Source organism: Bos grunniens, chromosome X (assembly GCF_055505025.1).
Source record: "Bos grunniens cultivar Pamir isolate PY7600 chromosome X, Bosgru_T2T1.0, whole genome shotgun sequence".
In the NCBI taxonomy this organism is placed as follows: Eukaryota; Metazoa; Chordata; class Mammalia; order Artiodactyla; family Bovidae; genus Bos; species Bos grunniens.
The window spans coordinates 73,850,587-73,875,376 of NC_141194.1; the positions used below are offsets into that span (position 1 = coordinate 73,850,587).

The 24,790-nt window shown below is 39.2% G+C and overlaps 1 protein-coding gene and 1 pseudogene across 1 annotated transcript; one reads left to right on the forward strand and one right to left on the reverse strand.

Annotated features, from left to right (window-relative positions):
* Positions 1 to 6,653: 6,653 nt before the first annotated feature.
* Positions 6,654 to 6,959, reverse strand: LOC147340711 (small nuclear ribonucleoprotein E pseudogene; annotated as a pseudogene).
* A 10,445-nt stretch (positions 6,960 to 17,404) lies between these two features.
* Positions 17,405 to 18,937, forward strand: POU3F4 (POU class 3 homeobox 4). The gene has a single exon (XM_086389398.1). It carries the CDS (start codon positions 17,551 to 17,553, stop codon positions 18,640 to 18,642), a length of 1,092 nt encoding a protein of 363 aa, XP_086245524.1. The 5' UTR covers positions 17,405 to 17,550; the 3' UTR covers positions 18,643 to 18,937.
* Positions 18,938 to 24,790: the final 5,853 nt, after the last annotated feature.

The following is a 24,790-nucleotide window of genomic DNA, read 5'->3' on the forward strand; positions in this document are numbered from 1 at the left end:
AGATTTAAATTCAAGAAAGTAGGGATAATCACTAGGCCATTCAGGTATGACCTAAATCAAATTGTTTATAATTGATGAATAGATTCAAGGGATTAGAACTGAAGAATTATGAATGGAAGTTTGTAACATTGTATAGGACGCAGTGACCAAAACCACCCCAGAAGTAAAGAAATGCAAGAAAACAAATCAGTTGTCTGAGGAGGCCTTTAAAAATAGCTGAGAAAAGAAGTAAAAGGCAAAGGAGAAAGGGAAAGATATATCCAATTGAATGTGGCATTCCAGAGAATAGCAAGGAGAGATAAACAAAACTTCTTAAGTGAGCAACGCAGGAAAAAAAGAAAAAAAAGAAAACAATAGAATGGAAAAGAGATCTTTTCCAGAAAATTAGAGATAACAAGGGAATATTTCATGCAAAATTGGGCACAATTAAAGACAGAAACGGCAAAAATCTAACAGAAGCAGAAGAGATTAAGAAGAGGTGGGAAGAATACACATAAGATCTGTACAAAAAAGGTCTTAATGACCCCGATAATCACGATGGTGTGTTCACTCACCTAGAGCCGGACATCCTGGAATGCGAAGTCAAGTGGTCCTTAGGAAGCATTACCATGAACAAAGCTAGTGGAGGTGATGGAATTCCAGCTGAGCTATTACAAATCCTGAAAGATGATGCTATGAAAGTGCTGAATTCAATATGCTAACAAATTTGGAAAACTCAGCAAAAGCCACAGCAGCACATGCTTAGTCATGTCTGACTCTTGCGACTGCATGGACTGTAGCACACCAGGCTTCACTGTCCATGGGAATTTTCAAACAAGAATGCCGGAGTGGGTTGTGATTTCCTCCTTCAGGGGGTCTTCCCCATCCAGGGATGGAACTGTGTCTGCCTGAATCCAGCAGTTTCTTTATCTACTAAGCCATCAGGGAACTGGAAAAGGTCAGTTTTCATTCCAATCACAAACAAGGGCAATGTCAAAGAATGTTCAAACTACCATACAGTTGTGCTCATTTCACATGTTAACAAAATCCTTCAAGCTAGGCTTCAACAGCACATGAACTGAGAACTTCCAGATGTACAAGTTGTATTTTAAAAATAGTAGAATCAGAGATCAAATTGCAAGCATTCATTAGACCATGAGAGAGCAAAGGAATTCCAGAGAAACATCTACTTCTGCCTCATTGACTACAGGAAAGCCTTTGACTGCGTGGACAACAAGGAACTGTGGAAAATTCTTAAAGAGATGGGAATACCAGACCAACTTACATGCCTCCTGAGAAACCTGTATGCAGGTCAAGAAGAAACAGTTAAAACCAGACATGGAACAATGGACTGGTTCAAAATTGGGAATGAAGCACATCAAGGCTGTATATTGTCACCCTGCTTATTTAATTTCTATGCAGAGTACAGCATGTGAAATGCTGGGCTGGATGAATCAGAAGCTGGAATTAAGATTGTGGGGAGAAATATCAACAACCTCAGATATGCATATGATACCACCCTAATGGCAGAAAGGGAAGAGGATCTAAAGAGCCTCTTAATGAAGGTGAAATAAGAAAGAGAAAAAGCTGGCTTAAAACTCAATGTTCAAAAAACTAACATCATGGCATCTGGTAACATCACTTTGCGGCAAATAGATGGCGGGGAATGGAAACAGTGGCAGATTTTATTTTCTTGGGTTCTATGGTTTTTCCATTAGTCATATACAGATGTTAAAGTTGGACCATAAAGAAAACTGAGCACCAAAGAATTGATGCCTTTAAAATGTGGTTTGGAGAAGACTCTTGAGAGTCCCTTGGATAGCAAGGAGATCAAACCAATTAATTCTAAAGAAAATCAACCCTGAATATTCATTGGATGATCTGATGCTGAAAGTGAAGTTCCAATATTTGGCCACTTGATGTGAAGAGCTGACTCATTTGAAAAGAACTTCACGCTGGGAAAGATTGATGGCAGGAGGAGATGGGAACAACAGAGGATGAGATATTTGGATGGCATCACTAATTCAATGGATATAAGTTTGAGTAAACTCTGGGAGATAGTGGAGGACAGGGAAGCCTGGTTAGCTGCAGTCCATCAGGTCGAAAAGAGTCGAACACGACTTAGCATCTGAACAACAACAACCAAAAAATGAGAAAAGTAACAAGATTTGACACAAAGTTCTATTCCACTAGGAAACTGATTCACTAACCATTAATTTTTTACATGGTACAATCATTATTTAGGTGACAATTTTTGCTCATTCTCTATATCTGCACCTGTGGTATGTGTTTAAACTTCACTTTAATATCATTATCTGTGCAGGTAAGTTGACATTCTCACCTCAGCTAATCTGACTAACCTAATTTTCTACCAGTGTGAATGCTAACAATGGAAACCATGGTAAAATAAAAATTTGTAAATATATAAATCTTTAATAAAAAACACACTTTTTCTATACAAAAAGCAGAACAATCTAAACATTACAGAGTGTTTATAGTACCAGGTTTTAACTATTATTTATAACTTTGTATGGAACAGGATTTCTGAATTTAAACTCAAAACAAGACACCATCTCTTTCCACTTCAGTATTAGAAACAGACTCAGTCTTGGCAGATAGTAAGTGCATGTGTGCTAAGATGCTTCAGTAGTGTCCAACTCTTTGTGACCCTGGACTGTAGCCCACCAGGCTCCTCTGTCCATGTGATTCTCCAGGCAAGAATACTGGAGTAGGATGCAGTGCCTTCCTCCAGGGGATCTTCCCAACACAGGGACTGAACCCTCATCTCTTACGTCTTCTGCATTGGCAGGTGGGTTTTTTGTTTGTTTGTTTTTTACCACTAGGGGAAGCCCAGAAATAGCAAGATCTATGCTCAAATCTTATTTTTGTCACAGTTTCCCTGAAAGGGGATTCCTGAATGAATTCCACAGAAAGGAAACAGCATACAGGTGCAGTGGTTCCTGAGGAGACCCCTCATGCTAAGGATAGAAGCTAAAATATTTGGGAAAACCTACAGGGGTTCTTATATTAAGGGGAGAGATTTTCATCAGTGATGACTAGATTCCAGAATAAATGTCACAATACAAAGCAAGAAAACATTATTTGGGGTGCAGAAGGGGGTAATTATGATGGCATGTGAGTGGTATTAGGGGGACTAGTGATAGTAGTTTTTGAGTAGTATAACTGGCCTCATATTCATACATGGCTGTTCAAAAACTCCATATTGGGAAAGACATGCAGTGTGGAATTGATACTTAAATAAAACAAAATTTAGACAGACTATAGAAAGCTCACAGTAAAATAATAGAGCAATTATTTACTAATATAGTTAGCACTTAGTGAGTATTACCATATGTCAGGTACTATGATGATGATTTTGTATGCATTATGTCATTTAATTCTTATAACAATTCCATGAAGTAGGTTTTAATGCTATCCTCATTTTCCTAAGGGGTAGTCAGAATCTCAGAAATGATATGGGATTACAGCCACTTATTAAGTGATGGGTCTGAGATACATACTTGGGTCTGCTTAACTTTCAGCTCAGGTCATTTAAACTCTATTCTGTAAAGGCTTCCATATTTAGGCCCAAGGCTTGTCACAAATAGCATAATAATTTATACATTGAAATATTTACTAAGTGAATATCTTTAGATTTCTATTAGAAATAAACCAAAATTAGAATATCTACCTTTTTAAAAATCATTTTCGTATCTCGAATTTTTTAGACATTCCTGCCATCATATGCATCTATATTTTTGATAGATGATCATATGCATATATTTTTCAAGGATGAAATTTAGTTTACAAGTTCTGCAGTGTTCTCATTAAGAGCTAAGAAATATACAGCTTTTACCAATGACCATATCTTCCAATTTGAGAAAACTACAATCAGTCAGTGTTGAACATTTAAAAGTACATTTCAACATTCAATACTGTCTATAAATCATTCCATTCTTTCTTTGCCTCTCAACATTTGATAAAACATTTTACTGTAAACAAATTTGGGGGCCACTATGTGATTATTCTCAGTTGGAAAATATACTGTTTCTCCTCCATGAAACTAGAACAGAAGGTCTGAGAGAAAGGAAATGATTAAGCATTCTACTGAGTTTTTTCCCCATCAAAAACTAAGATAGAGGTCAATGAATAAGTATGTGCAGACTGGAACTTGAATCCTCTAGGGTGACTGTAGGCTAATTAATAATTAATGCCAGAGTCATGGTGTTTGAAATGCAGATTTGATAACTGAAGGCCTGGCAGTGCTGTTCAGAGGAAGCAGATTTAGATGCTATGGGGAATAGGCACTCCCTTGCCGGCTGGCTCAGAGAGTCAGCCTGGGTGCAAAGCAGGGCCTATGGTTTAGATTATATTCCCCTCAGCTGTTAATTACCTGAACCTACTTTGAAGTTTTTCTCTTTTTATCCTCTGCATGAAAAGAGATTGGTTCAGCCAAGGGACTTAGAGAAATGATCAAATACAAGGGACGGAGGGAAGGGGGGTGGAAATAGAACTTCAGATATAAGAAGATAACGAAGAAAAACACACAGTAGAACATACAAGAACATACATTATTAGGGACTATTGAATTGTGGCTCATTGTTTCAAACACACTGTATTTCCCTCAGTTGTTACAATGAAGTTGATTTTAAGTAAATATGCAAACTTTCTCTAAACAGGTATAATAAAGAATTTTCATCTGTATTACTATATAAAGTAGTGATTTGACAAGAGACACATGTTTTGTAATGTCATGTTTAATTTAACAAAGTTACTTAAACATCTTAATATTTGTACTTACTGATAAGGGCAATATTAATATAATCAGCCACAGTTGTTTCTGTATAACCTGTCTGTGTTCAAATCACTGATCCTTACAACACAAATAGATGCCATTACTCAGTGAGAAAAACTATAGGATATTAGAAAATTGTGGAAATATGCTGCAATTGAAAAGAATCTGAAAATAGATGATGGTGCAGTTTTAACTGCATTAAAAAGCAGTTTGTTTTCAAATTTGTGTATGTATGAATGCAATTGAAGAAGCATGGCCACTAACTCTCTAATAAGTGGATTACAGTATGTTTGGATGAGATGTAAATTCAAAGTTTGGGTTTTTTCCCCATTTTTAATTGTTATTTTTAGTGTAACTACTCCAAGAAAAGCATCTGAGATACACACTACTCACACAAGAAATATTTCTCTCTTCTGGTGAAAGATCATGAAGTTATGAAATAGCTAATTTTCAACTGTGAGAAGTATCTCTATCTTTTTGACAGGAAAATGACACTGAAAGCACCATCAAAGGAAAATGTGTACTTATATTGAAATTGACACCTGTGGATGCAATATCTCCCAGCTAAGGTGACATCAGATGCATACAACCAAGTGAGTCAGTAATGGACATTCAGCTCAGACAGAGCACACAGACCATGCAGTCATCTAGATTTGGAGTTCTATTTCTGTACTGTTCATTTCTGTTTAAAGTGGCAATTTTGTGAGCAAGGTCCATAAACTTTTAAGTCCAGAGGAAAAAAATAAAAATTTTCTCATTAGAATATATTGCTCAGAATGCAAATTGCAACAAGAAAAATGTAGGTCTTTCATCATTCTAGAATTTTTTTAATTTTAATATTGTTTTATTGTTCTTTTTTTTTTTCTTGGCTACACCACTAAGTTCCCACAACAAGAGATTGAACCCATGCCCTCTGCATTGGGAGTGCAGAGTCTTAACCATTGGACTGCCAGGGAGGTCCCCATTGTACAATTTACATTTCCTTAGGCAAGTAAAAAGTCATGTAACTAAAGGTCTCCTATCAAAAGCAAATCACAATGGGAATTTTTACAATTTGTCTGTGATACAGCTTTCCCAGTTGTAGTTTTTATTATAAGAACATATGTACAACACTAAAATTGTGGCTCAGATGGTAAAGGATCTTCCTGCAATATGGAAGACCTGGGTTCAATTCCTGAGTTGGGAAGGTCCCCTGGAGGAGGGCATGGCAACACACTTCCAGTATTCTTACCTGGAGACTCTCCATGGAGAGAGGAGCCTGGTTGGCTATAGTCCACAGGGTCACGAAGAGTTGCACGTGACTGAGAGACTAAGCATAGCACAGCAGAAGATTATGTAAAAATAACAAAAAGAAAATCCATCTTCATGCAATTTCAATTTTGATATACTGACATAAGGCCGGAGGACCAAATCACAGAAAGTAGAGTCTCCTTTCATACTGATTTTTATCACCAATCAACTGTCTTTGCAGTATTATATTGTTAGAGTTCAAAGTGATCATGACTATGTAGCAATTTTTTGAGGCTTTACATATAAACATTGTATGTTGAATTCCTGCCACTAAGAAAAAGAAAAAATAAAGGAAGTTCTTGAAAGTGTAAGCTGAAAACCAGAGGCAAAATTTTTAAAAATTAACCACTTAGATCCACACCTAAGATTTCCATGCCCATAGCTCTTTTCCCCTATGGGCATTCATGATTATTCACCTAGAACACAATTTTATTTATTTACTTTTATTTTGATAAAAACAGTCCCACAGCATTTATTGTCATCTGGTAATAACATAAGGGTGAGCACAACAATATGAATACATGTTTTAGAACTACATCTCTAACAAAGGGCACCTAAAAAACCAACTGTATTACCAAACGATTTCTCATTTCATTGATCACTTCTAGTTGGAGACGCTTTGGATCAGAGTAATGTTATCTCCTTTTAGCATGATCCGACCCAGTTGTTTTCTTGATTTTGTTTTAGAATGTATCTCTTCTGCATCATCTAATACAAGGTTCCTATACTCATCAAAACCAATGATACAGCCCTCTATCCGCATATTCACTTGCTCATAAAGCCACACCTGAATATGAGATCTATTTTGCAAATATCTGAAGATGAGATTGATGGGCTGCACCATCACCTTCTGCACCTTCTGGCCTTGGCCCCGGTACGTCTTGCTGGAAGCTCACAAGCATCACACCGCTCCACTGCAACACAATTTTAAAACATAAACACAGAACAAAACACATTTCCTCCATTAGAACTGCAATCGTCTTCCAAATTTGAATTTAAAATTTTTGAATCTTTGTTCCTCGTAGCAAAAGAAACTACATTTAAGACTGGTGACATTCAGGCTTCATTTATGTGTTTTTTAATTTATATTTTTGTTGTGTTAAAATATGCTAATTAATCAATAGATGTACATATACTTTCTATTTTGTTTTTACCACTTCTATCAATTGATCAATTCAGTTTAAAGAGAAAGATATTTGAAAACATTATCTCCAGCTTAATTTCAGTGTGAATAAATTCTAGCTTAGAGCTAATATGAGAAGAAATATAAGCTAAAGAGCACAATGGCATCACCAGGAGAATGAAGTAAAGCTTTCCACTTATTTCAACCTGTATGTTTACATACTCACCTCCCTTATACCCTACACTACTATTTCTTAACACTAACAATTGCCTGTTTTGTAAAGATTTATTCAATTTCTTAAAGCACATTTTCAAAAGTTTTACTGTAATCTATTAGCAAATGTTGCCTTAATCTCAAGGTCTTCATATATTTTAAAAGGCAATGTACACATGTTCCATACACCCATGGCGGATTCATGTTTATGTATGGCAAAACCAATACAATATTGTAAGGTAAAAAAAATAATAAAAATAATAATAATATAAATATTAAAAACAAGGCAATATAAAAAACAACTCTGCCTAACCATCAATATTTAAGTCATAGAAACTTTGAAGACATAATTTGTATGATTTTATATTAACTGGAACAACTAAAGCATTCTTTTGTGTCAACTCTATTTTAAATATATTTTTTCTTCTTGATAATATGCTTTCCACAGTTCAGTTTTGATCAAATGTTCAGATTATAAAAAAGCCTTTGACTAGAGGCTTCTAAACATGTGCACAATATTCTCATTCTCTCCACTGCAATCTAAAATGTGGTTAGATGATCGAGTTTGCTTTGTGTCCTTTTTACCCGAAGCTACAGAGAGACAGAAATGAAATTCTCAGTTCTTTATTAGTAAAAAGCACTGGAAAAGTGAAAAATCTTGACAGAAATATTTTTATGCCTCCAGTATGAGTAATGTATGTTGCATAAGCTATGCACTGCAAAGCAGAGGAAGACTTCTTTGCCCTGCAAAAGGAAAAGTAAAATATTGAAAAAGGATTTTAATGAAATCATAACATTAAGATAGTTTTACATTAAATCCTGCTAATTTTCTATGTGAAGGCTGTGTAGTAAATGTGAGGAAACATTAAAAGGGAATTGAATTTGCATTCCTTATGTTACAGGCACATGTTTACATGACCTTTAAAACAGAATTAAAGCTGTATCATCAGCAGCTGTAGGCAATTCACATTACTAAGACAATCAAATCAGAATGCTAAACTAACTATAAAACATAAATTAAACTGATAGAGAATGATCTCAATTTACTGGGTTTACTTGCAATATACTTGCATACAACTGGTCATTTCAAAGCAGTTTGCAGATCCACCAAGCCAGAAATACTCAAACATATTTGAAAACGGAGTGTCCAGCTGTAATTATGTAAGCTAGGGACATTTAATGTTTCTCAGAAATCATTCATCAGACCTAGCTTATTTATGATCATTATTTACTTTCAATAATCACCTCCAAAAGTAAGCATTTATCCCATAAAGACACAATTATTTTTTTTATATGTTGTACATGGCAGAGATAATTTTTATTTCCAAAAAAGTGTTTGGAAGAGTTTGTAAAGAATATTTAAAGGTTACTAAAAAGCTCAGTACACTTCTTTCTACTCTAAACTTCATTGCATTGTTCTACCATTTCCCCACAATTTCCAGTAACTATATTTTGATTTCCTTTCATAGCATGTACAGATATGACACCTTTTAAAATATTGTAGGGTAAATAATTAAATAGAGTTTTAAATCTGGTTTTCTGGGATGAGACTTGCTCTAAAGACATGTAAAGAGAAGAGTACGTTTATAATGCAAGACATCATCTTACTAGAATTGTTTTAAGAAAGTTTTGTCTATATTTTTAGTAGTAAAATCTCAGGAAAAAAAGCATATCTTTACCAAAATGTTTCTATTTGTGTGTTGTGACTTATTTTCCATCTTTTTAGAAAACTTTGCAGACTCCTCAGTAATATTGAAAACATAAGGATGTGTTTGAAAATGCAGTTCTTCAATTTGAAGGGCAAAAAAGAGGAAGAAATCAAATGTTTCTCTCTGTCACTAATGTGGGTGTTTATAAAGGACAAATTTCAGTTTTCTACAAAGCTGTGCACTAAAAGTTAAAAGAAAATCAAACTTCTACAGTTCTAAGACTCAGCTTCTGCAAAGTTCAGATCCATACACAGAGATACAGAGTTCAGGTCAATTTTGAAGTCAACTTACACTCAAATAAGTTTGTTTTTCAATATGTAAAGTTCAGCCTTGTAATCTCTCTCTCTCTCTCTCTCTCTCACACACACACACACACACACACACAAGGTATATGTGATCCATTTAAGGGAGAGTGCATATCTAATGTTTACATCAAGCACCTAGGGAAATACTGCATCTAAAGGTAAAGATGAGAGCATATATGATTGAATTATAGTTTAACTGAAAACAGGAACCCCAATCTCTCTCAGAAAGTACAAATAGTACAAGGAGGGTAGGTGGGGCAAATGAGATAACCTCATTCTCACAATGATTTGAGTACGTTAAGAGAAATGTTTAGGATGTAAAAGAAAAAATTTAGTGTTATTTAGATTACCCAAAGTGTATTTCCTTAGAAGCCTATTTCTCTTGCCCTTGTCAATTGTTATACACAGGAAATTTGTTCTTTTTAAAGAGGATTGCTGCTGCTGCTGCTAAGTCACTTCAGTCGTGTCTGACTCTGTGCGACCCCATAGATGCCAGCCCACCAGGCTCCCGCGTCCCTGGGATTCTCCAGGCAAGAACACTGGAGTGGGCCGCCATTTCCTTCTCCAATGCAGGAAAGTGAAAAGTGAAAGTGAAGTCGCTCAGTCGTGTCCGACTCTTAACGACCCCATGGACTGCAGCCTACCAGGCTCCTCCATCCATGGGATTTTCCAGGCAAGAGTACTGGAGTGGGGTGCCATTAGGGAGGTTTAAATCCCGATGCCTTCAATATGATCTGAGTTAACATTTTCATGCCTGGATAAAATATTTTAAGATGACTATCATCCCCAACACATATACACACAAGAAGAATCATAGGGTGGCTGCTTTCCTAAGCACACCTCCAAGGGAGAGTGTTACTGAGGCAGAATTCTGGTAACATAAAGTGTCTGGCAGTAAAGGGGCTGGGTTGTACCTCCAAAGATAGGGTTACCTTAATCATCTTACCTTTGTTCAGGCCTAGAGAGGGAGACACTGGGCTCAGAAATGTTTACCGGGCCCACAGTGCAAGGAACCAAGGAACAAGGACACTCAGCCTAGGTCCAGGGGATCTCAAAAAGCTAATCGCCTGCTGGCCCCCAGAATCACACAGCTCACACAGCTGCCCTGGCACCGGCTTTTCTAGATCCTGGCCACCTCTCTCCACTTCGGACCTGGGAAATTCACCCTCCTCCTTCCTATGGAACCTGTTCCAAATAAAGGATGAGAACCTGGGGAGGGCAGGACAGTCCAAGTCAAGAAGTGGGCAAAATAAGCCCCTCTCCTTAGTTGCTCGATTGTCAGAATAGGACCCATTCAGCTCAAGGAATTTTCATCTACCAACTTAGCTTAACACAGAATCTCCCAGTTGAAAGCCCCCACCCCTGTCCTGGTCCAACCATCTCTACTCAGGATGTATTTCAGAGGCTAAAGCAGGTCAAGACGCTGGGTTTCACCCAAGCATTTTAGCCAGGCTACCTCGCGGAGGTTAGGAATACTGTTGCTGCGCAGATCACGTCCCCACCTTGCAAGATCTTGTTCAGGACTTTGGGACAGCTCTTTGATTCTCTCTGGCTCTGACTCTCTGCAGGTTGGAGCTAAGGGACTTGAGTTCATAACAACACCAGAACTGAGAGCGGACTAGCTGTAGAGTTGTGGTCTAGGGAGCAGATCCAAGAGGAAAGACTTGATAAGGGCTGTTATTTTGCTGGCCTCCTGAGCAATTGAACATGGAAAAATTTTTTTCAAAAACTTCTTGGATATAAAATTTACACACACACACACACACACACAATGGCATGAATCCATAAGCACCTAGAAACTGAAATACCAGATCAAATAGATCTCTTTCCCAAGCAGGCAACCCAAATTGATTCCCCCAATGGAGACTGGGGCAAAGTGCAAAAAAGTGGCCCTAAGAAAAGTTACAGAATATGCAGATTTTTAAGAGCATTTAGGAAATTAACACCCCTCCCGGAGAACTAGCACAGCAATCACAACAGAGGAAGCTCTTATATTCTTGTAAAAAGTGGGTTCCCCAAAAGTCTTCGTAAAGTGGACTATTCCCCAAACACTTCTCTCTTATGTATTAATTATATATTTATATTTGATATATAATACTTGATTTAAAAATACTTTTTAATACATTTTTCTCTCAATCATCAGCCTGTTTCCCAATCAAATCCCTCTGGGAAAAAAATAATCACAATTTCTGAATAAATAATAGGAGGTTAAATCTGGTCATTTGCTTACTTTCAAATATGATATAGATTCTTGCTCATCATGGGACCCCAAAAATGGTAACATTAACCCCCAATACTCAACTGATTGCTTACTAAAAGCCTTTTCTTAGAAGGACCTCATATTTCAATCTGTAATCTGTAATCAAGTTTCCATAGTTCAATCACTTCACAGGGTGAGTAGGGGGGACACAGAATGCTAGCCACTTCAAATAAATACTATTCACTAAAGAAGGGAGACACACATGCAGGGAAACACAACCTCAGTTATGAATGAAACCGGAGGAGCATTCTTAGAATTTTGTATGTTAAAAGCTTAATCTGTCCATGAAGAAGGAAGTGAATTGCAGTTTGTGGCTGCTCTATTAACTAACAAAGTGATTTATAAACAGCCTCTAATGTTCAACTAGGTGGACTTATTGACGTGTCCTTATTAAATTTAAAGAATTTAAAGTAATAGATCATCTCTACAAGATCTCTACAAGATCAATTGAACAGCTGAAACTATTTTTTTTTTCTCTTTAAATGCTCCTACTACTTCTGTTTTAAGAAAAAACTAAACACTAAAAAAAAAATTACAAACCACCACAATTTATAAACACTCTGCGACTTCACTATATATAGAGAGACATACATACAGACAGACAGACACACACACACACACACACACACGGAGGTAATTCCACACTGGATCTGTATTTTTTAAAAAACAATTAACTGGACTCCTAGAAACTAGTCTTTATTTGTTGTACAAAAAAATGTGACTGGCAAATACCCATAATGATTTCTAGACACCCTAAATCCTACTACTGGGAAAAATGATAGCCACATAGAATACTGCACAATAGCTCCATCCCTATAGTGTTATTTCCCTGGGATCCTGTAAAATCTGGCAATGCCAAGGGAAGAAATAAACTGTAAACTCGGAAGAGAAACTAAGAAAGGATCAGCTCGACCTTGCCTACACAGTGGCACCGGTGGGAGCCAGTACCAGGTCTCTATTGTCCCTATCTATCTTCTAAACCTCCTGTCTCTGCCCTAGCCACAAGATACTTCAGCACTTCCCCCAGTGACAGTGGATTTTGCTAGCAAATGACTAGCATTCTTGAAGACTGTGATGAGTATTATATTAAATAACCTTGTTTCTGCTGCAGCATTTGCTGTATGTTGTCACTCCATCCTTTCCCTTTCTCCTTTTATCTAAATATCATTTTCTTCATGTTCAAGGAATGCCAACAGAGATCTTTTAAAAATGAACTAGTTCAGCTTGAATCAGTATTGGCTCATGTCTGGTAATGCCGTCTAATTTTTTGAAAACTTCTCCCTCAGAATATTAAAAGCCCCTTACCTCCTTCCGCATGCAGTTTGCCAAGAAGAACAACAACAATAACAACAAGAACTATGAGAGCAGCTGCAGTAAACTGGTGCTTTGAAGGGCAGCTGTGTCTCACATTGAGAATGTCTCATGAGCTTAGTGTACAGACATCAGGGAAAAGGTTTCTTTCTCTGTTGCTTTGAAGAGGCTGTTCAACTGTTTTCCATCCCTGAGGAGCTCCCTGGTTATAACAAGAATACGTGTACTTCTCCCCACCAAGCCAAATCTAACTCTCCCTGTTTCCAAAGTGAATTTATGTTGAAAGTAAAGTTTTCAATCTTAGGTCATGCGTATGTACTATGTCCTACCATCTGGAGCTCCAGTCTGCATTATACACATTCAAATTGGGCCATTTGAACTTCTTTCCTTAAACCCATCCACAGTCTCCACCAGCTCTAACCCCAGATAATCTCCCCCTTTCCAATTTGTACTGATGATGAAAACACTTCATAATCTACACTCAAATATGAAATCTACAAGGGGCAGAATTTCCACGGCCGGGGCATGTTCTGAACCAGCCTGAGCACGGGCTTCCCAGCCGCAACCACGCTTGGATGCTTCCACAGGAACAGGCAATCTGAACTACCTTAATCTGCTTAATTTCTTTTGTGAGTCTTTCCTTACTTAGAAAGGGAAGGGGATGGGCATGGGGTCTGTGAAGACTTTCAGGAATTGTTTTATATCCTTAAATCTTGTGAGAGAAGAAAGTCACGGTGAACCCCCACGTTACAGATAAATGAGTACAAGTAAATCAAGCTGATCTGGCTTGCTTTTGAAAATTAACTGATTTGCCCTTTTAAAAAACAGCAAAGTGATAGGTAGGGTGGCTTGTGAGTTTGGGTATGAAGGCAATCCTAGGAGGAATGAAGGTGGTGCTGTGTCCTGGCCAGGCATGGTAATTGAAACCTGTGTTGCCTTGCTGGAGATAGGTGTGTAGACTTGCTAAAATTACAGTTCCTCCAATTCTAAGTCTGGCTTTTCTCTAGGGTGACTTTTAGCTGCCCTAACCTGGCAGGGTTCACAGACATTATTATATTCAAACCATAGCTCTGGAGGGGGTGGGGTAAATCAGATCCAAGGATCTGACAGTGGACTTCAAGATCTCAGTGAGAAGAGCACCAAGCTCTGTATTTATCCCAGCTATCCAAGTGAGCAGGTTAACCAGTGGAAAATTTTGAGTTTAAGGCAAAAGGAAGTCTACGAAAAATAAGTTACCAGCTCTTTGCAACAGTAGCTTCACATGGACTTATTTTTCTCCCATGTCCAGACAAGGTCCTCTATTGAATGAGGCTCTTTTATTTTGCATGGGGCAGGGGATTTGTGACCATGGTCCCCCCTTTTATTCCTCTCTCTATGGAAACCCAGATCATGGGGAGAAATATGCAAGGCTGAATAAAGAGAAGCCACAGAAAGGAGCGCTTGAGAGCGGCATCTGTTACACTTGGGAAGTTAGACTGACAGGAGAGGGTGAAGGAAACCTCTCCAGTAGATTAGATAGAACAGGAAGAAGATTTGACTATATGCAGATATTTTCTTCAAAAACAAAGAATCTTGCCATCTTGTGTGCAAGAAATTCTGTCTCAGCTGCTAAAGGACATGTTTCCATCTGAATTCAATAAGCAGTATCTATATTCATGGGAACTAATTATTAAAACGAAGGAAGAAAGAAAAAGGAAAGGAAATAATGGAAATAGAAAGACAATTAACATTGTTTTCTTTTGCTCTTGACAGAAGCTATTCTTGTATTCAAAGACTGCAAAGCAATGGTGTGGAAAAACCTGTCGCTGGGTGCAGATGCCCACATCCTTGACACCTCCTCCCTCAACCAGCCTGGGGCAAAAGATTTGAACTACTTTTGCACCTCTGGTCAAACCCCTTCGCCCAGAACAGAAGCCACTGGCAAGAGGCACGTAGATTGTAAGAACTCAAGCAAGTCAGAATTGAAAGAGGTCCCCCTTCTTCTTCATGCAAAAGTCTTATGAATTGATAATTGCTTTAACTCCTAGAATGACCAGGCTAAGATTTGAAACCCTTTCACCAAACACAGCTGCAATTGTGGGGGTGGAGAACCCACAACAACCTGGAAATGGTCATGAACTTTTTGTTCCTATGGTTTCTTCAATGCATTTCCCTCTGACCTCTAAACTGAACCCACTTGGACTGGCAAATGGATAATTGAAAAGGCAGTCTAATAGAATGCCTGAAAACTTTTATTTTGTTTAATTTTATAAAGTTATTTTTTCTTCATGAAGCAAAATTTTAGGCACAAATGAAATTGAATTCTTGCAAAAGAAAATATACACAATTAGCAGTAAAGAAATGACATTCCTGGGCAGAAAGAGAAGAAGAAAGTAGAGGAGAGGAGGGGAGGGAGCGGAAGGTAGAGGAGGGAAAGGAAAGGGAAGGAAAAAGAAAGGAAAGGGAGAGAGGAAAAATCAATTTCTAGGTTAAAAGCAGATAAACTTTTATAATAGGACACCAGCAAATGAAAACACAATTTCAGTGGGGGAGGAGGAGGGGGAAGATGGTAAATGATCCTCTCTGCTAATAATTACAAGTGGTTATCATTTTTTTAAAAGACAGAGAAAGAAAGAAATAGATCTCAACCACATGCCAGTCTTTCTTGCATAATAGACACTGTTCACATTTCCTAACATAAGCTCTTACTGCTCTGTGCTATCATAAGAAATTACTCTTTTTACAGGAAATATACACTCTGTAGCTACATAAAGGAATGGCAGAATAAGCTCACCTTGTTTATATTTTTTCTCATTTTCTTGCATTTTCTTCAGATCTGTCTTCTTAGAGAAACTAATGCCTTGATGACTTTCTGGTAGCTGCAAGCCTTCTTTTATTTCTGCTAAATATATGAAAATGTATGCAAATTTAAATCAAGCTTAGCCTAGGCGCTCTTGCAATATATTTAATGGAATTTTAAACCAATAAGGGAAATCTGATGCTGTCTTCTGCAAGTGCAAATATAATTATGCAACTAGATTATCTCCAAAATTATGCAATGAAAGGTCATTTTTTAACTTCAAAGATCATGCTAGGTATCCGATGTTGATGTTGCCTTTTCTTAGCGAGAGCAAATCTAAAATCTTTGCATTTCACCGTACTCTGCTTGCAAGCAATACCTTTGCACTGGGCTGTGGAGCACATAGACTCGTCCTTCCCTAACTTATAAAAGCTTAGGTGGAGTACAAGTCTTTCCTCTATTTTCCTCTTACTAAAATGTAAAAACAGTCCCGTCTTCCCAATCTGAAAGTAAATTCAAGCTTGAAGGGAATGTCGGGGATGGGAGTGGGGGGTGGGGGGTGGGAGTTGGGGGAGGCGGTACTTAACGCCAAACAGACCACCAGCCATCTCTCTCTCTCTCTTTTTGAATTTCCAGGGCGCACTAAATGATTTCCATTTTCTTCAATTTGTGTGGGATTCGGGGTGGTTTGAAGATGTGTGTGTTAAAAACAATTTTCCTAGGGGACAACACTGGGCTCCGGTAGCCAGGAACATTCGCCTGTGTACCTACTGGGACTGGAAAGGCTCGCAGTGTGTCTGGGGTGAATGCGTAGGAGGGTTACCCTCTTCAGCAAGAGTTGTCTCTGACAAAAATTGTGAGACCTGTGATGGGAGCTGACACGGAGCAGTGAAAAAAAAGCAAATCTACTAATTAACCAACCAAATTGGGAGACAAATTTCAAAATAACTGATTTTTGCCGGTATCACATTAAATTTTACTTTCTCGGAATTTTCCAGTGCTTCATGCCTTAAAAACCAACATGGTTTTGTTTGTTTGTTTTCCAGAAGATTTTGAGCATCTTTTTCTTAGATGCTTTTTTTACTTGGTATCGAGTTTCTTATAAATGAAAAATAAAATTAAACGCATTGAAATATTTCTTATTGGGATCATGGGCTTCGATACTACAGATTTAGGGTCATACCGAAGACGTTCCATTGCTCAAAGCCTAGAGCGGGGTTTTGTTTTTCACTCTCTGGCACCCAAATAATCCAGAGTGCCAAATTTATCTGAGAAAAATCCATATCCGCTAAGATCTGGATGGCATTTAAACTGGTTATATTGTTTTCTTAATATTCTTCTTTATTTGGGTTAATCTAAACCTAAAAGAGTTCTAAAATCATATCCCGCACCACACACACGCACACGCACACACTCCCTCTCATCCTTCCCGCTCCTCTACAAACATCTGCGAAGTCCAAGACTGGTGGGAGGTTGGGGGAAGGGTTAACCAAATAAGCTCCTGCCACTCAGCGCCAGGCAGCCAATGGAGCCAAAAGATTGATTCACTTCCTGCTTGGGTCTCACCGAAACTCTCAAGCTTCGCCCTCCTGATTTGGAAAGCTAGCTCGGCCTCTCGCTCCGCCATTGGTGGAGTTCGTGGCAGGCCAGGTCAAGACGCGATGCAATTGGCCTCAGCGGATGCCGGTAACCCGCTCTCGCTGCTTTGGCTCCCCGCATAGTAGATGTCAAAGACTGAAGCTGCTCCCTGTGCCACATTATAACTAGTAGGGGATCCTCACCGACCATGGCCACAGCTGCCTCGAATCCCTACAACATTCTCACTTCCAGCTCTCTAGTCCATGCGGACTCTGCGGGCATGCAGCAGGGGAGTCCTTTCCGAAACCCTCAGAAACTTCTCCAAAGTGATTACTTGCAGGGAGTTCCTAGCAATGGGCATCCCCTCGGGCATCATTGGGTAACCAGTCTGAGCGATGGAGGGCCATGGTCCTCCACACTGGCCACAAGCCCCCTGGAACAGCAAGACGTGAAGCCTGCGCGCGAAGACCTACAATTGGGCGCGATCATCCATCATCGCTCGCCGCATGTCGCCCACCACTCTCCGCACACTAACCATCCGAATGCCTGGGGAGCGAGCCCGGCTCCGAATCCGTCCATCACGTCGAGCAGCCAACCCCTTAATGTGTACTCGCAGTCTGGCTTCACGGTGAGCGGCATGCTGGAGCACGGGGGGCTCACTCCACCGCCGGCCTCTGCCTCAGCTCAGAGCTTACATCCAGTGCTCCGAGAAGCCCCAGACCACGGCGACCTAGGTTCGCATCACTGCCTGGACCATTCGGATGAGGAGACACCAACATCGGATGAGTTGGAACAGTTTGCCAAACAGTTTAAACAAAGAAGAATCAAGTTGGGCTTCACGCAGGCTGACGTGGGGCTGGCGCTGGGCACATTGTATGGCAACGTGTTTTCGCAGACCACCATCTGCAGGTTCGAGGCCTTACAACTGAGCTTCAAGAACATGTGCAAGCTGAAGCCGCTGCTGAACAAGTGGCTGGAAGAGGCTGATTCATCCACAGGGAGCCCAACCAGCATTGACAAGATCGCGGCACAGGGTCGCAAGCGGAAGAAGCGAACCTCTATCGAGGTGAGTGTCAAGGGCGTACTGGAGACGCATTTCCTCAAGTGTCCGAAGCCTGCGGCGCAGGAGATTTCCTCGCTGGCAGACAGCCTCCAGTTGGAGAAAGAAGTGGTGCGTGTCTGGTTCTGTAATCGAAGACAGAAAGAGAAAAGAATGACTCCACCAGGGGATCAGCAGCCACATGAGGTTTATTCGCATACGCACACGGTGAAAACAGACACGTCCTGCCATGATCTCTAACTGCCAGAAGCCAGGAAGCGGCCTCCCTCACTGGGAGCAGCGCGGATTTCTCTTTCTCTTCCACTCTCCTCCTTTAATTCCAGCTTTATTATTGCTATTTCTCTCTCTCTCTCTCTCTCTCTCTCTCTCTCTCTCTCTCTCTCGTTTGTTCTTTCTTTTCTCCTTCCTTCCTTTTTTTTTTTTTTTTTTCTTTTCCCAACAGAAGAGGATAACACGCTAAGAAAGGAAACACACGTAGGCATTCAGGCTTAACGCGGATACACAGTTGCATTAAGCATCCAGGCAGGGACCTCATATTCCCTGCGTCAAGAAAAACACTTCCCTCCAACCTTTTCTGCTGATCAAATACGCTGTTTACTTTAAGTAAGGTTTTTGTTTGGTTCGGTTTGGTTTGGTTTGTTTGTTTTGTTTTTTGGTCGCTCTTCTCTAGGAAGAGAAAGGAGTGGAGTAACTTGGGGACGGGGTAGGGATGGGGAAGGGGTTGGGAAGACAGATGTGTGCCTCTGAATAACCTTTCAGCGCCTTGGTTATAGCAGCTGTATTTCAGGTGAAATCTGTTTTACAATAGGCTAGTTTTGCATTTTTTAAAACTTCTATAGCGTTTCTAATGTCTGCGGTGTTTTACTACAACTGTACACAATATTTGTGAGATGATTTGTATCTAATCGACCACTTCATATTGTTATTGCTATTATTATTTTTCCTTCATTGAGCTGATGGTTTTTTAATTACTTAGAATAGGAAGGAGGGAGAGATGTCTACCCATCCACCGATCTCCTATCCCAAATCTTTGTGGAGAAGAGAGAATAAAGTAGAGAGAGTTGTTGATGATATTGGATATATATATATATATATATATATATATATATATATATATATATATGTTTATTTTGTTTTTGTTTTTGTTTTTTTCCGGGAGACGGAGTTCCTAGGGTAGGCAAAATAGGCAGCCGATTTTTTGCAAACCAGCGCACAGGAGGAAAGGAGATTTTGAAGGTTTCTGCCCTGCATCCCGCGACTATGGAACCCCCATAGGCTTCTACAGTGCACCTGGATGCCCTAGAAAGAGTCCACTGCGGCGCCAGGCGAAAGAGGTCGGCTTGAGGAGCGGAAAGTGCTCCTCACCTCCGAAATCCGGGGATGCCTGCACTTACTCAGAGCTCCCCACCCGCGCCGCGCCTTGCCAGGCCAGCTGCTAGCGCGACCCTACTTTAGCCCTTATAGGCAAAGAATTTTGCTTTTATACGCGATTGCTTTAACTGGAGACGACGACCTGACCGGGACACGCTGGCGACGGACTGGGTCAACGCTTTCCAATTCGTTTCACCTCCAGTTCACCGCCTTCTCCGTAAGTGAGAAACCCTCAGGGAAGGGTGGCGAGGGAGTGGTGGACAGGCGTTCTCTGCTTTGTGCAGAACATCAATGAAATGATAGGCAAAGTTTACAGGGATTCTGGTCTAGCCACGTACCATCTCCTCTCGTGTATATACCATTGCCTCTGGGTGGACTCCATGGGGAGCCATCTCCGTGCCTCCAACAACCACAGCTGGTAGTAAGCCCATGGCGAAGACTGAGTGAGCTAGCGAGCTCCTGGGAGGCTGGGTTTTTTTCCTCTTCATCTTTTTGTCTGTGTGTGTCTGTGTGTGTGTGTGCGTGCGCGTGCAAACGTGTGTGTGTTTGTAGACAGCTATGTGTATCGTAGTATTATTTACAAAAAAAAAAACTGCAAAAAATCTCACTGGTCTGTGTAGAGATCCAAAAATTATGCAGTTTCTGTGGCTTTATTGCTAGCTGTCATGTCTACATGCCAGGTCCACAGGCACACCTCATTCCCAAGGAGCACACATTCTGGACCAGACGTGCACCCATGCACCCAGTCCCTGCTAGCCAGACCTTGCTGGGGGCTCCATAAGTCCGGGACGCAGCCTAGTCCGACCTCCAGAGGAAGCTGCGGTAGACAAAGCTTCACACTACCTATAAGGACCTGAAAGCCTATGGCCCCCTTTTGAGGATCCCTAGTATGGGCTGCGGAGAAGGCAATGACACCCCACTCCAGTACTCTTGCCTGGAAAATCCCATGGACGGAGGACCCTGGTAGGCTGCAGTCCATGGGGTCGCTAAGGGTCCGACACGACTGAGCGACTTCACTTTCACTTTTCACTTTCCTGCATTGGAGAAGGAAATGGCAACTCACTCCAGTATCTTACCTGGAGAATCCCAGGGACAGAGGAGCCTAGTGGGCTGTCATCTATGGGGTCGCACAGAGTCGGACACTACTGAAGCGTCTTAGCAGTAACAGCAGCAGTATGGGCTGCCAGGGCCCTGGTGCACTGGTGCACTGTGTCTCCCAGCTGCAGGTCGAAGAGCCTGTTTTAATTTGAATCCCAGACCTTTTTTTTTTTAACCTTTTTCTGCTAAGCTTCTGCATTCTGTTGGTAGTTGGGATTTAGTTCTGGGATTTCTAAACCCCCCCCCCCCAACACAAGGAGTTCACGTTTTACAACTGTTAGGGTTTTCTTTGTTTGGATTTTCTTTTTCTTTGCATTTAACGCTCTGGTTCAAACCTGAGTTAACCCAAATATTTCTGCCAACTTTATAATTGTACAGTTTTGTATAAAACATTTCTGAAGTTATTAATTTAAAGAAAAATCATTTAGTTTATTCATTTAGTAACTGATGTATAATAAATGCTATTTTCATTAAGAGTTGCTTTTACAACTATTTTATTCAAATTGCCTATTGAATTTTCCAGCAATTATTTATTTTCAATAAATTCTGCATTGTGATTAGAAGGAAATTCTTTCAAAGATGCGTTGGGTGTCAAAAATAAAACAATTTGCTGTAATGTTTGTTGTGAATGGTTTCAGTCAAGGGGTTTATATTGACACAATATTTTATTGTTGTATAAGATTTAAAAGGTTTAAATAAAACATTTTTCAAAAAAAATGTCTTTTTCTCCTGGTTTTTATTGTGTGGTACATGAAATGAAGCATTTAAATAGAAGCAGGTTCCAGATAAGCATCACATCCGCTTTGCTTCAGGTTAGAAATCATTAGTAATTTTTTAATTTTGATTTTCTCTCACTGAATTTTGGCCTTTCATACACTCACACAACAAGGCCTGTTATCACACCCAGGATCATGCAAACACACACCCAGTATTGGGGAAAGCTAGTGGGGCAGGGGGTTCATTTCAGGAGGTGAAATCTTAATAACGTTCTACAAAAGGAGTGTGTGATCCCTCTTGTCCAGTAGATAGACCCTTCTCTGGAGCTCCCTTTCATGAAACTGGACCCAGTCCTTCGTTGAGGCTTTCATTTCACCCAGCTGCAGCAACCCCACTTCCTCTTCTTCTTCATTCCTATCTGGTGATGCCCTTCTAGTAGGTGAGCCCCCATTCCTCTGATGAGGAATGGAAGTACTCTCTTTCTTAAGGCTTTCCCTGGGCCCAGAAACTTGGGTAAACTGTTGTACACTTAGTATTGCCCATTAAAGGCTGAATTCTGTCCATTCCTATGTGAGTTTGGGGGGAATAAAAATAGATTACATGGAGATATTTGGAGTAAAAGTTTGGTGAATTACTCTTCTTCTCACTCATATATAATATTTCACCTCTATTGTTTTATCAAAAGGCCTTAAATAAAATAAGGGACAGTTACCTGTAGTGATGGCTGAAGAATAATGCACTAAATTATAAGCAGTTTTATTTTAAAGCTTTGTATGTACACATATGCCTTACACAACATTTATGTAGATGCATTTTAAAGTAATAGAAAAGACATTTAACTATAATTTTCCAACAGTAAAATCCTCTTCAGTTTATACTCTGAAGCATTTTTTCATTAGACAGAGCAAAATTATTTCTTTTAATAGATAATTATTATAATTTTTCAGATTGCCTAATAAATTAAAGTTTTACAGTGCACCATACAAATATGGTTATGTATGTTACATGCATACTAATAGGCCTATCTCTCTTTATAAATGATACCGGTTTTATAGAGATGTAACTACAAGCACAAAAGCCATAGTCTTAAACCTGTTGGTTCTGTTTCCATTCTTACCACCTAATTTATTTCTCTTTCAACATCCTATGAACAATTTTGAATTGATTAGAAAGTTATACCTTTGCTTACTAAAGTGCACAGAAATCAACTAGCAGTACATTCTGAACATTTTAATGGAGCCACAAGCAGATATTTCAGGAAATACTTGTATAAATATACACATATAGACACAGTATTTTATCAGTATTTTACTATGTATTATTGATTACATATATTTATGCATATTTATGAGACTTGGTTCTTTTACTGCCTTTCTTTCTCTTAACATATAACTAAGCCCTAGTTGGCTTTTCTGATGACCTCCTTATCAACCTTGTTATATCTTAAACATGATATTTTCATTAAAATTCAGGGGATGTTGGTGCCTCTGCCTGGGATATTCTTTGTATTAAGGTTGACACCACCCAATTCCAAACCAAGACCTTTGTAGGAGAAGCAGCTTTAGTCTCAGTTACTTTCAATTCTTCACAGCAGTGTCTTTCCCTCCCATAATAAGAATTCATGGGTGAAAAAAGAAAAATAATGGTTAACTATATTTAATGGTGTGAAAGCAAACATGTTTCATTTCCATTACCTGGTTAGAGCAGTAGACAATAAAGTGAGTATGGGGGTGGGGGGTAGATGTGAAAAGAATAATTGTTTAGGTGTTGCAGATAGGTAAACAAAGTCAAATATGTGAATTAAGTATGCATTTGTATGTAGACATAGGTTGATAATCTGTTTGTGGATTTCTGCATACATAACAAATTTCTGCATGCATACGAAATTTCAGCATATCTTTCCAACAATAAATGAAGAGAATATTATACCTGAAAATTGGTTTCTTATCTTTAAAACAAAAAGAGTAGGGGAAACTGTTGCCTAAATTAGTACATAAGCTATGTGTTTCTTTAATAAAATCAAACACTGCTCTTTTGGAAGTATTTAGCATTTAGATATTTCTTTTGCTCCCAAGTCAGTATGCTGTTGTTGATTTAATTGCATATAAGCTATAAGTCGGAGAAGGCAATGGCACCCCACTCCAGTACTCTTGCCTGGAAAATCCCATGGACGGAGGAGCCTGGAAGGCTGCAGTCCATGGGGTCGCTGAGGGTCAGACACGACTGAGCGACTTCACTTTCACGTTTCACTTTCATGCATTGGAGAAGGAAATGGCAACCCACTCCAGTGTTCTTGCCTGGAGAATCCCAGGGATGGGGGAGCCTGGTGGGCTGCCATCTACGGGGTCGCACAGTCAGACACGACTGAAGTGACTTAGCAGTAGTAGTAGCAAGCTATAAGTAGAAACATAATTTTATGTTTTTATACAAAATATATTTTTAGTAAGGAGAGAGGAGAAGGGGAGAATACAGAAATAGAAAATGGTCAGAGGTTAAAACATAGTTTTCTAAAGGAAAGAATGTGTTTTTCTACCTGTCAGATATTTTTAAAGATGCATATAGAAGCTCAGAATTGTGAATGTTATTTCTATGACTTGATATTTAAAAAGCCAAACATGTGACCCTTTCAAAAAAGTCTTGAAGAAAAAGTAACAATGCAAAACGATACTATGTGAATAGACACCACTCATCTATTCTGTAAAATAAAAGGATATAACATTCTTTATGTATGTCCTAAAATAGTAGTTTCAAAAATAACAACCCTCCAACTTACTCATTTGTAGATGTTAACTTTTAAAACACTAAGAATAGTGAACATATATTGAAATTGATTAACATTTTTTTAATAAGATGAAATAAAAGTATCTCTTCTCAAGGGCACTCCTGATGAGACATTTCCAAAATGAGAGGCTTATTTAAAGAAATACAATCTTGAAAACAAAATCCAGTTAACTTCTCCTACCTCTAAAAAGGTGGAGACAGAAGGATCATATACAAAGACCCTAGACTATTTTTCTTGTAAACAGAATCCACAAAATCAAAACTTTGCACTTTCCAGTGAAAAATACATTAGATCACTATGCTTTCTTTCATAGATATGATTATATTAATAGAACTTATACCTATTCACACATTATCTTACTCACTACCTGGAACACTGGGTTCTCTTATCAAGGAAGATTGAGTAAAAGATGTGCTCATC